This window comes from Auxenochlorella protothecoides (assembly GCF_000733215.1).
Source record: "Auxenochlorella protothecoides strain 0710 unplaced genomic scaffold scaffold122, whole genome shotgun sequence".
NCBI lineage: Eukaryota > Viridiplantae > Chlorophyta > Trebouxiophyceae > Chlorellales > Chlorellaceae > Auxenochlorella > Auxenochlorella protothecoides.
Window position 1 is genome coordinate 145,763 of NW_011934146.1, and position 10,896 is coordinate 156,658.

A 10,896-nucleotide genomic window follows, 5' to 3' on the forward strand; every position below is an offset into this window, starting at 1 on the left:
ACGGTGATGGGTGAATCAAGCATGCAGGTACCCAAGTGATGGCTCATCAGATCACATTGCACCGGGACTTGCTCATTTCGTATTCTCGGGGCGCGCGCGCGACACATCAGATCCGACGGTTGTAGATGTACATGTCCACAAGGACGTGAAGCAATAAAAGCTCGACATTTGTACAGGCGGGCATGCACGCCGTGTTGGGTTAATTCTGGTACAGTTGGGTACAGTGTCTGAGAGCGAAGACCAAGGCACCTCACCGGACCCGCATGCCGCAGGCCTCCATGGGCAGGCGGTACAGCCTCCCCGGGACATAGTTTGGGACCACCTGCCTCATGTGATCCTCCGCCACCAGCCTCAGCCAGCCCTGGGAGCCCAGGGCCGGGAGCACGCCCTCCGGCACCAGGCCGTGCCGCAGGAAGTGCTCCACATCCGCTTCGTGCCCCGCGCCGGCGTCGGCCAGAGCGGGCCCCGGCGTCACCCGGTACTCGTGCACGCGTGGGAGGTGGGACAGCTCCTCGTCGCAGCGCACCACCTCCTCCAGGCGGAGCACCCTGGCGCGGTCTCGGTAGGTGATGGCCCACATGTGGGGCCCGTATCCCTCCGCCATCCACAGGCCGGCCAGGGGCCGGTCCTCCGCCGGGCCCTGCACGGCACCGGGCACCCGCAGGCCGTAGAGGCACACGTCCGCGTTCTCGCCCCACTCCTTGGTCCCCCGGCTCCGCCGCCTGGAGCTCGTCTGCATGGTGCTCTGCACGTAGGCGCTGTAGGCCGCATCAAAGTCGGGGTCACCCACCCCGGCCTGCGCAGGTGGGTACAGGGATGGGGGTGCTACATCGGTGATGGCATGCTGGTGCTGTTCGGGCCCTGGAGTAGTCAACGGGACCCTCCCTGAGCTCAGACAGGAGCCTTCGTAAGAGCACCAGTGAGTCATGTGCGTGCAGATGCACCAGAGCCCCGCTGTCTCCCTCTGGATGAGCAGAAACGGGGCAATGGCTTCTTCAACAGTCCTTCCTGCAGGCACCTTCCCCCACATTCCAAAGGACATGAACACTCACCATGTGGTTGGCGTGTGTTTGAGGCACGCTGACAATGCGAGCCAGGATCCTGGAGCCGTCGTCTGGCAGGCTGAACTCCAGCCCCTTCCTGCCCTTGCTGCATGGCGCACCAATGAATTGTTGTGAGGCAGAGTGGGGGGGCTGGCAGACGCACCATCGAGCATCGAGTGTGCATGTAACGCAGCCTCTCGAGCATGACACACGCAAGCAGATCCCGCAAACAAACCCCCTCCGCATCACTCACCCCGGGTGGATGCAGCCCCACTGCTGGCGGCGCATGGGCCCCTGCATGACCCGGAAGCCGTCGATCTCCAGGCCCTGGGGCACAAGCCGGAAGCGCACGATGGTGGCCTCGGGGATGACCTCGCCGTTCCACTCGCAGCAGCGGCTGGTGGTCCAGAAGCCGCAGATGCGCTGGTAGTGGCGGGCCAGCAGGTAGACACCCCTGTTGTTGGAGGGTGCGGCGTCTGGTGTTGGTTGGAGACCATGCTGCAAGAGGGGGACCCGAGTGTGGACACGCAGGCACGGATTCCCAGGTCCCCTCCTTGCATCCTCCGTGGCTCCCCTCCCCACCTGTAGGTAGTGGGGCACAGGTGGGAGTTCCAGGGCAGCTCCGCCTTGTACCGGGGGTTGAGCCAGTCGGCGGGGTCCCGCAGGCTCAGGTCACGGAACAGGTCCAGGCACAGATGCTTCCAGATGGCTTCATTCAGCAGCGCGCGCCGGACACCGGAGCTCAGCGTGAGGCAGGAGGTGCAGTCCCGCAGGCCGAGGTGGCCCAGCACGAGGGTCCACACCTCCGGGCTCAGCTCCTCCAGGCACATTACGCCCCCGCCGATGGCGTGTCGATGTTCGTTGCCCTACTCGCGCAAGTGGGTCACCCCGACCTGGGGAGGGGCATGCCTAAGAGTCCGGCATTCCTGCCCCCGGTCAGCAGGGGAGTGGCGCACCAGGATCTGACGGCCGCGCTTTCGTCCAACTGGTTCAAATCGCCGGCACCTGGCAACACCAAACACAACCAGCAGGTGACTCAGAGCGGTGCCGTCCGTCCACCCATTGGCCAATCAAATGATAGGCTTCTACAACGCAAGAACAGTGCAGCCTCATGCACACAATGCCTGGTCCGCGATGCGGGGCTCAAAATTCGAGGTCTGCGAGAGAGGCGATGCGCAGGAGGCAGGCGCCGTCCTCCTTGCTGACAGGGGCGTTCCCGGGCCGCAGCGTCAGCGCCACCCTCCACCCAGCAGCGCCCGCCGCGCGTGCCTCTGCCAGGCTGTCGGTGGCAAAGAGCACCTCGTCCGCCGAGTCCACCCCCAGGCTCAGGGCGATGTTCTCGTACGACGCCGCCTCAACCTGCATGTGGTAGGGATGGATGTGGAGGGTGGTCTGGTAGAATGTGCCATGTGCAGAGCAGCGCCACACAACCGTGCTCGACCTTTACCCACACGAGCCAGACCCGGGCCCAGCACCTCCCCACCTTGGCGCCGCTGGAGGTGTCGAAGAAGCCGGAGAGGAGGGGGCGCAGGTCACCATCAGCGGTGTGCCCGAACAAGTCTCGCTGGGCTTGCCTGGCAAGGGGAAAGATTGGGTGAGGCGGCTGATGCAGGCCTGCTCCCTCCTCCAGGCTCCCTTCCGACGCATGCCACATGGACGGCAGGTGTCCTCTGGAAGCCTGTCGCCCTCTTGAAGCCGCCACCCACCCGCACTGGGACCATCCTCACCACCCTGAACCCACCTGGAGCCCGAGGAGTAGATGTAGAGCTTGATCCCGGCGCCCGCCCAGCGGCGGAGGGCCGGTGCGACGTCTGGGAAGAGCGGGCACGTCAGCTCCCCCGTCGCAAACCCCTCGGTCCAGATGTGGCCTTGCAGGGTCTTGAGCGCCGGCGTCTTCCGGTCCGCATCCATCTCCGCGGCCGCCCACGCCGCCACCGCCGCGACCTCCTCGGCCGCGTCGCCCTCCCGGGCGGCGGGCGCCAGGCCGGGGATGGCCGACCCGTTGACCTGGGCAGGTGGGGAGGGAGGCCCCGGTGATACATTGCCTAGGCTGTTGCGGCAGGTGGATCGCCGACCCCGCTCAACCACCCACGAGCCTGCGTGGCCACAGGCGCTACCGCCTGCCATGCCCAACAGGACATGAGCTGAAACCCTCAAGCCAGGCCCTCCAAATAATACATCCCACACAGCCAAACGCACCTGCTGCCGCAGCTGCTGCACCACGGCCTGAGTCGCGGGCGTGCCCCAGCTGGCCTCCAGATGGCTCCTCAGCCGCACACGCGCATAGGGGAACAGGGTGGCGGTGACATAGGAGATGGGCGCCACGGTGCCCTCGATGTCCAGCACCACAGCGGGGGGCACGCCACGCGCTGCACGCTTTGGCCCCGGCGCGGACACATCGAGCGGCGCGGCACCGGGACGCCCCGCGTCTTCGACCCCCACGGCAGGCCGGCTGGCGTCGAGGCCCAGCTGGCGCAGGCGCACGGCGGCCTCGAACAGGTACTCGTAGCACTCGGCCTGCGTCTTGGCCTGGATCCAGTCGCGACCCCAGACATAGACGCCGTGGCGGCGGACCAGCACTGCGCGGGTGCGGGGGTAGGCGCGGATGGCGGCCTGCAGCCGCTCCGTCAGCTCGCACTCCCGCGCCGTGTTCTCTATGATGGGCACCACCAGGGTGTCGAAGAAGCCGTGGCCCTCAATGCCCTGTTTGGATTATGTTGGGGGGGGAGAAAGAATACATAGCTCTCTGAGGCATGAGACCAGAGGGGTCTGAACGAGACACTGCAAGAATCAGATGTTTGCGGCAAGCAGCGCTCCCCGTGTGGCTGTGAGCTGATGTCAAGGTGCTTACCCCAAGGGACGCACACGCACACACGCCGTCTCTCCCCACCTTGATCATCTCCAGCTCGGTCACGCGGAACTCGGAGCTGTCGGGGTCGAGGACTGTGGCCAGCAGGGCATTGATGCTGTGGCTGTGCAGCACCGCCCCCGCTCCTGCCAGGTCGTACGCCTGGGTTGGGGAGGGTAGGGAGCCCAGGATCGCTTACAGAGCCGACACGCCATGCACACCATGACCGAAAGGCGAATGACACTCCTGAACCCAGCGAGAGCACCACCCCCAGCCATCTCTACAACCACATGTGACTCAATCTGTACACTCAAAGAGTCAACCTCACCCTTACCGACTGGAAGAGGGGAGCGCACTCGCTCAGCTTGGGAGGTTTGTAGGGGGGCCCTCGTGGCTCAGGGGTGTGCGTCACATTACCCTTCAGGTCCAGCACGAACATGTCCTCCGGCCGCATGCGCTCCTTCTGCACACCAGAGGGCGCCATGACCAGGGCGTCCCCCGCCTTGATGCTGATGCCACCACCGGTGCCGCTCACATGGCCCCCGGCATACATGACCCCGCACAGGTCGCATATGAGGTGCTTCGCTTCCTCCACAGTCGTCATGGTGGCGTTCTATTGCCTTGAGGTTGCTTCTGGAGTGAAGGATTGCTCACCGACGAGTTGTGAAATTGATACCGGGTTGGCATCTTTCACTAGGGCGCGCTCAAACACATATGACAGCGAAGGAGGTTGATGATCGCCACCATAGATGGCTTGCATGAGATTGACGTCGCGATCTGGTGTTGTTGTTGACATATTGTTAGCTTGAAGAATGTATAATTGGGTGTAACGTCGGGAGCGTCTCTCCCCAGCCTGCCTGGACCTTCTCCTGCCTGCGATGGCAGACCTGCAGAACACGCACACACAAGCCCTGAAGCTGATCCTGTCCCTGCGAACAGGGATCGAGCGCCTGGAACTCTCCCTGCATGTAAGAGTGAGGCGTTTGGCATGGTCACGCCGGTATTATCTCACTACGGGGTCTTGGTCCTCAACCACCCCACCCCCGTACCCTCCAGAATGGCCGTGCCATCCCACTCGATGGGCAGGTCAAAGACCTAGAGCGACAATTGGATCAACTGCAGGTTGGCATGTGTTCTTAGGGATAGCGTATGGCTTATTTCCTGTCACATGACCCCTTCTACACCACGTGGCATAGCGCCACTTCCCTGGAGCTCAGTCCACCCGCCTGTGCATACACAGCGCCTGGCGCAGGACCTGGAGTCGCAGTGGCGCATGCAGGGTCTGCGCGATCCCCCTGCGCGGCGCGAGGTCTGGAAGCGCAAGGTGGAGGCGGTGGTGGACGAGGCGGCTTCCTTGGGCCTCGCCCTCCGCCGCTGCTGCGAGGCCAGCCAGGCAAGGCAGGCCGAGGCGACGCAGCGCGCCGAGCTCTTCCAAGGCGCCTCCTCCTCGGGGCAGGTGCTGGCTGACATGGACACCGCGGCGCGGCGCCACCTGGCAAGCAGCAAGCGTGTGCTGGAAGAGGCCTACGCCACGGGGGTGGGGGTGCTGGGCTCCATGTCCAGCCAGCGCGAAACTCTCAAGGTGAGAGGGCGGATTTTGTATGGTAGGGGGGGGGGGGCGAACTGAACTGGGGAGCCTCCTTCATGCATCCAGCCCCAGCGCTGCGCCTGGGTCCAGCACTACAGGAATCGACTCCCTTCCCCACCCTGGACCCCCTTCCCACATCTAGTCGGCCCAGCGCCGGCTCCTGGACGTCATCAACAGCGTGGGCCTGTCCGATTCACTGCTCCGAATGGCAGACCGGCGGCACCGCATGGACAAGCTGCTGGCCTACGGCGGCATGGCGGCCACGCTACTCGTGGTGGTCCTGCTCTACTGGTACCTGAAGATGTAGAGGATCTCGCCAGCGGGAAGGTGCAGGGATGTGCGGCGGTGATGCGCCATACCTGGCGTCTCCAGCCCGGTGCCGTACGTCCACACATGCTAGGGTCGGACATGGAGTGAGGATCCTTGAAAGCCGACATGACCCTGGGCCCCGTCGACGCTGCGCCCGGATCCCTGGGAGGGAGTTGGCACGCTGCGGCCCCCTGCGGACACAGGTCGGGTTTGCTCGGCTGTGTCCGACTCCTTGACATCCTCCCGCTGCGCTGTCGCCAATGACCATCTGGGACGCACCCAATGTCCCTGTCCAGTGGAGGCGTCAGTCGCACTCCCCACCCTTCCTCGCAGGGGTGCTCCCGGTGTGAGGCGGCCATGCTGTTGTCGTTGCAGCGATGTCCTGGGCTTCCCCCTGGCGCCAGCATTTCCACCCCCTCCAGCATCCCTTGAATGCACCTACCCACTTGCTCCCAGCTGCGCTGTCGTACTCCTATTCTTGCAGACGGACGACCGTGAAACATTGAATACAAACCCACGCGTCCAGTGGAACCTCACAGTCCCCACACCGCCTCATACAACTTGGTCCAGGGGCTGCGGACCGGCAGGGGGTGCACAGGGGCAGGCGCCACATACTGCGTCGGGGCGAGGGACTTCCTGGTCACTGCAGGTCTCCCTGTCGCGGCGGCTTCTCGCCCGGCCCTCCCCTCCGCGGCCTCATCCAGCTCGGCCTGCCGGCTGGCATCCACGGCCCGGACCCCGACGATGACGGAGGACGACACCTGGCTGCCGTCCCGCAGCAGGGCCCGCTGTGCGCCTTGCGGCGTCTGCGAGGGGAAAGGTGGGGTGAAGGCTCATGCTGTGGCCCCAGATACAGGACAGAGGTGGGACGCACAGCCCATTCCCATTGCCATCGATCCCGCCGTCCACAACCCAGCACCTCACCGCGAACTTCATGTGGAGCCAGTTCACGCCCTGCCCGTCGCCGTAGGTGCCCCAGTGCAGCAGGTCCCCGCACCGCCCCAGCTCTCGGAGCACGTCAGGTAGGTCCTCAGGCCCAAACCCGAAGGTTGTGACCCAGCAGCCGGCGTAGGGGGCAGGCTGAGGGGCGGGGCGCAGGGCGCCGGCGTCGGCGTCTGCCCGGCCGGGCGAGCAGGTGTCCATGGGAGCTGGGCCGGTCCCTGCCTCACCGCCGCCGGGGCTCTCGTCCATCAGGCTGCTGGTGGGGGGTGGGGGCGGGGTTTCCCGTGCCAGGCCGCTGCTGGAAGGGGTGAGGGAGCGCCGGCGTGTTTGGGCGGGGGTGGCGTCCCACCTGGGGCCCCGGCTGGCCTGCTGCCCAAACAGGGACCCCGAGGCTCGAGGTGAGCGCAGGCCGCCACGTAGATCGGGGGTCCTGGATCCATCCCCTGTCTTCAGAGAGGTTGGGGTAAACAGCAGGCTCACAGGGCCGGTGGGGCCGCTGTGCGCCCCAGCCATCCCGTGCTGGTGTCGGCCTCCTCTTCGATGCGCTCGATCGATGGCACCTGGATCTCTTGAAAGGCGCAGGGTCTGGCCTGTACGGAGATTCCTCAAATGTTATAGTACTGTGGCAGACAAGCTGTGCAGGGCCGCACGGACTCCTTTGAGTGGGTAGGGGTTTCGAACGAACTTCGCGCCCTGACGTGGACGACGCACTTCACCGATCTCGTCCATCTCCAGGTCTGGTACACCAGGCGATACGGTTTCATTTGCAGATGCTATCAACCCCCATACATGCACCACTTCGACATCCCATCACACTCCGTCCGCGAGGCACAAGTCAGCCTACTACCACTGCTGCACGCACCCCCACCCACCTTCCGCGATGGCGGGGTATGGCATGGGGGGTTATGTAGGCAACACCCATGACAAGGCCCGCATCACACGGCAGGAGAAGGAAAGGGAGGAGGCCAAGCAGAAGTTCGAGGAGGCCAAGCGCAAGGCAGAGGAGGGTGCCGGTCTGAGGAAGTTTGGGGCAGGGACTACAGAGGTACGGCGCTCTCGAGATCGATTGTTAGGAGGAGGAATGTGCTGTCAGTATAAGCTTCGATAGACATTCAAGAAGCGAGGCATGCTGCCGCCTGCGAACCCTTACACCGTCCCACCCTCCACAGACACTGGAGACAGCATTCAAGAACGAGACGGTGGGACTGTTCACACGACAAGAGTTTGTCGAGAAGAGAGCTACAATTGGAGATCGACTGCAGGAAGAGAAGAAAAGGCAACGAGCTGCAGAGGAGGAGGCTGAGTGGCAGGTCTGTTGGAGGGATCATGTGCTGTGCTTCCTGCATGGACAGGAGGTTTCCAAAACGTCGAGCATGAACTGGAGGCTCAGACCTGAAGCTCACCACCAAAAATAATGGCGCATGCAGGAGAAAGAGCGACAAAAGGCTGTCAAGGCCAAGAAGGAACAGAAACATAAGCTGTCCTTTGCTGAGGATGAGGAGGAGCCTGAGGGGTCGGATGGAGGGAGGGATGGGGTGTCGGGTCACGCCCCAAGCACATCGGTGAGTGGTGAAGGGATGTGAGGAGGGTAATGCAGAGGAATGGCCCAATGCAAGAATTGCCGATGCCATGAGCGGAGAATGCCTGTCTAGAGGCTTTGCATGATTGTTGGTCTCAGTGTGGGCATGAGTGTGGTGGCCGAGGCCGCCCCCTGGCTGCTGCTGCCAATCAACCTCCCCTGGCCGCCACACATGCACCTACCACCAGGCAGCCAATGACAGCAACGGTACCCCAGGCGCCGCTGCGGCCCCAGCCCAGGGGCCCACGAGGCGACGCTTTGCGACTCTGGGCAAGGATCCGACCGTCCGGTCCGACTTTCTTCCCGACAAGGATCGGGACCGCGAGGAGCAAGAATTGCGGGAGCAGCTCAAACAGGAGTGGGAAGAGAAGCAGGTCGGACATGGTGATGTGGCAGGGGTGGGCGCGTCGCCGCTGGGGCTCTCTGAGACGCTGCGACACCTGGACGACGACTCTATGTCTCTTCCCAGCACCCCCCTTCCCACTCGCCCCTTTTAAAACAGGAGGCCATTCGCGCCGAGCCACTGGACATCACCTACAGCTACTATAACGGCACAGGGCACCGCAGGAGCGTGACGGTGAAAAAGGGGTCCACCATCGGCCAGTTCCTGAAGGCCGTGCATGAGCAGCTGGCCCAGGAGTTCCGGGAGATGAGGTGAGGAAAATGTGGCGTGGGGTGGGATCCAACGAGGCTGGCAGCGGTGTGGTTCCTTCCACCCAGCATGTGCATGGGAGACTTGCCTGGAGCTGCCTGGGTGCTTGCATCGTTGAAATCCCTCTGCCCTCCAACGACCTGCCTCCCCGCATGATGCCTCCCTGTTTTCAAACCCAACCATCTTTTAATGACATGTGATGCATGCCGCTCCGCCGTTTCGCAGGACGACATCGGTGAGCAACCTGATGTACGTCAAGGAGGACATCATCCTCCCTCACACCACCTCCTTCTACGATCTCATCTTGAACAAGGTGCGCGGCAAGTCCGGCCCCCTCTTCCAATTCGACCTGGTGGAGCACGCGGTGGCGGCCTTTGACCCCAGGGTCAAGTCCCAGGACTCCCATGCGGGCAAGGTGGTGGACCGGCACTGGTACACCAAGAACAAGCACATCTTCCCCGCCTCGCGCTGGGAGGTGTTTGACCTCGACAAGCTCACGCAGGAGCGGGATACGTGAGGTGTTGAGCCAGGCATGGCCTGCATGTGGCCTCCTGCTCAGGCATGCTGTGCTTTGCATATGCGCATGGCCCATGCCCTTGTCCACGTGTCGGTGGCAGTACCTTTTAAACGCAGACCACCCCAGGCTGATGCGCGTGGCACCAGGCCTGTCAGCATACAAATACAAAAGCCGCAAGTGGATTTGTACAACTTCAATCCTAGGAGACGATACTTCAGGAGAGAGACGACACGGTTGCGAGATTCATACCAGTTCTCAAGCAGGCTTTGCAGCGCCTCCAATCTATTTTCGTTCGACACGGCACTGCGCTTACTGCAGCCCCTGTCAGGGTCCCTGCTCCAGGGTGTTGACCCAGGTGAGGTTCATGCTCAGCTGTCCGCTGGAGACCCCCTGCAGCGGCCACGTGCCCGTCACCCGCCGGCGGCTCACGACCTCTTGCAGCGGCACGGCGACGTGGCCCTGCGATGGTGTGGTGTTGTGTTTGTGAGAGAAGATGCGGGCTTGGCAATGCAGACGATGCCGCAAGGACGAGCCGGGTAGCAACCCAAAGAGCAAGGCTCTGTTCTAAGAATTTACTGGATCGTGCCACCCAGAGATTGCCACACCCACAACCCCTGCCTCCCTCACCCACACAACAGCCCCCCCTCCCCTGGAGCACCCCGACACTCCATCAACCCACCTTGTAGGTGGGCTTCAAAATGAGGTGCACAGTATAGAGGTCCACCCGGACCACCGCGTCCTGCTCCGCCGCCTCGTCGCCGTCCAGGATCAGCTCCAGCTTCTGGTCGAACACGGGGTTGCGCCGGTTGAGCAGCTTGCTCCGGCTGCACTCCGTCTCGCGGCTGTGGGAACCCACCGTCAACCGGCAGCGCATGTTCTTGGTGTAGCCCTCCAGCCCCTCGGAGGCCAGGTCAGTGCCATGGTCCAGGTGCACGTAGAGCACGCCGCCAGAGAAGACGGAGTGCAGCGCGCGGGAGTTGGCGCTCTGATCCCGGTGGCCCCCGGCATTGCGGGAGGGGGCCCGCCCCTCTCGCGCCGCCTCCATCGCGCGGGCGATGTCCTGGCGGTCGAAGCGCGTGAATGCCACCTGCGGTGTTTTCGAGGAGGGCGGGGGGAGGGTGGTGCTGTGTATGATGGAGGAATGTGCCTTCACGCCCAGAAAGAAAGAATGGTGCGCGAGGCGATCGCCAAATTAGAGGATGAAGGACTGGCAGAGCAGGAGGGCCGACCAGGTTCAGCAGCGGCTTGCACGCTCGCCGAGGGCCGCAGCGAGGCTCCCTCCCTCAAGACCCAGCCGCACTGGGTTTGGCCGGTACGCCTGCTGACAGGCATCCATGACACAGGGACAGGGAGCGTGCCTGCCACAGCATACACTAGAAACCCCAGGGTTGTCACGACTCAAACGGCATCCTCAACAG

At 63.6% G+C, this 10,896-nt stretch overlaps 6 protein-coding genes across 6 annotated transcripts in view; 2 read left to right on the top strand and 4 right to left on the bottom strand.

Annotated features, from left to right (window-relative positions):
• Nucleotides 1-250: 250 nt before the first annotated feature.
• F751_1033 (hypothetical protein) lies at nucleotides 251-1,873 on the bottom strand (the record flags this gene model as incomplete). Its single annotated transcript, XM_011397905.1, has 4 exons — nucleotides 251-796; nucleotides 1,053-1,149; nucleotides 1,297-1,497; nucleotides 1,626-1,873. 4 exons carry the CDS (start codon nucleotides 1,871-1,873, stop codon nucleotides 251-253), a joined length of 1,092 nt encoding a protein of 363 aa, XP_011396207.1.
• Nucleotides 1,874-2,186: 313 nt separating this feature from the next.
• Nucleotides 2,187-4,495, bottom strand: F751_1034 (putative bifunctional methylthioribulose-1-phosphate dehydratase/enolase-phosphatase E1; the record flags this gene model as incomplete). Its single annotated transcript, XM_011397906.1, has 6 exons — nucleotides 2,187-2,402; nucleotides 2,527-2,617; nucleotides 2,785-2,936; nucleotides 3,243-3,746; nucleotides 3,934-4,053; nucleotides 4,220-4,495. The coding sequence occupies 6 exons, from the start codon at nucleotides 4,493-4,495 to the stop codon at nucleotides 2,187-2,189; spliced, it is 1,359 nt and encodes a 452-aa protein (XP_011396208.1).
• A 274-nt stretch (nucleotides 4,496-4,769) lies between these two features.
• Nucleotides 4,770-5,786, top strand: F751_1035 (Membrin-11; the record flags this gene model as incomplete). The annotated part of the gene is made up of 4 exons (XM_011397907.1): nucleotides 4,770-4,865; nucleotides 4,948-5,013; nucleotides 5,132-5,473; nucleotides 5,622-5,786. The coding sequence occupies 4 exons, from the start codon at nucleotides 4,770-4,772 to the stop codon at nucleotides 5,784-5,786; spliced, it is 669 nt and encodes a 222-aa protein (XP_011396209.1).
• A 535-nt stretch (nucleotides 5,787-6,321) lies between these two features.
• On the bottom strand, nucleotides 6,322-6,931 carry F751_1036 (Nucleoporin NUP53; the record flags this gene model as incomplete). The annotated part of the gene is made up of 2 exons (XM_011397908.1): nucleotides 6,322-6,594; nucleotides 6,713-6,931. The coding sequence occupies 2 exons, from the start codon at nucleotides 6,929-6,931 to the stop codon at nucleotides 6,322-6,324; spliced, it is 492 nt and encodes a 163-aa protein (XP_011396210.1).
• A 679-nt stretch (nucleotides 6,932-7,610) lies between these two features.
• On the top strand, nucleotides 7,611-9,478 carry F751_1037 (Protein XAP5 CIRCADIAN TIMEKEEPER; the record flags this gene model as incomplete). Its single annotated transcript, XM_011397909.1, has 6 exons — nucleotides 7,611-7,775; nucleotides 7,900-8,040; nucleotides 8,158-8,292; nucleotides 8,498-8,683; nucleotides 8,812-8,963; nucleotides 9,187-9,478. The coding sequence occupies 6 exons, from the start codon at nucleotides 7,611-7,613 to the stop codon at nucleotides 9,476-9,478; spliced, it is 1,071 nt and encodes a 356-aa protein (XP_011396211.1).
• Nucleotides 9,479-9,802: 324 nt separating this feature from the next.
• Nucleotides 9,803-10,896, bottom strand: part of F751_1038 (Extended synaptotagmin-3) — a gene marked incomplete at both ends in the record, with an annotated part of 4,565 nt that continues 3,471 nt past the window's right edge. The window contains 2 exons of the mRNA XM_011397910.1: nucleotides 9,803-9,937; nucleotides 10,158-10,565. Of these exons, the coding sequence (XP_011396212.1) occupies nucleotides 9,803-9,937; nucleotides 10,158-10,565 (543 nt within the window). The remainder of the gene's footprint in view (nucleotides 9,938-10,157; nucleotides 10,566-10,896) is intronic.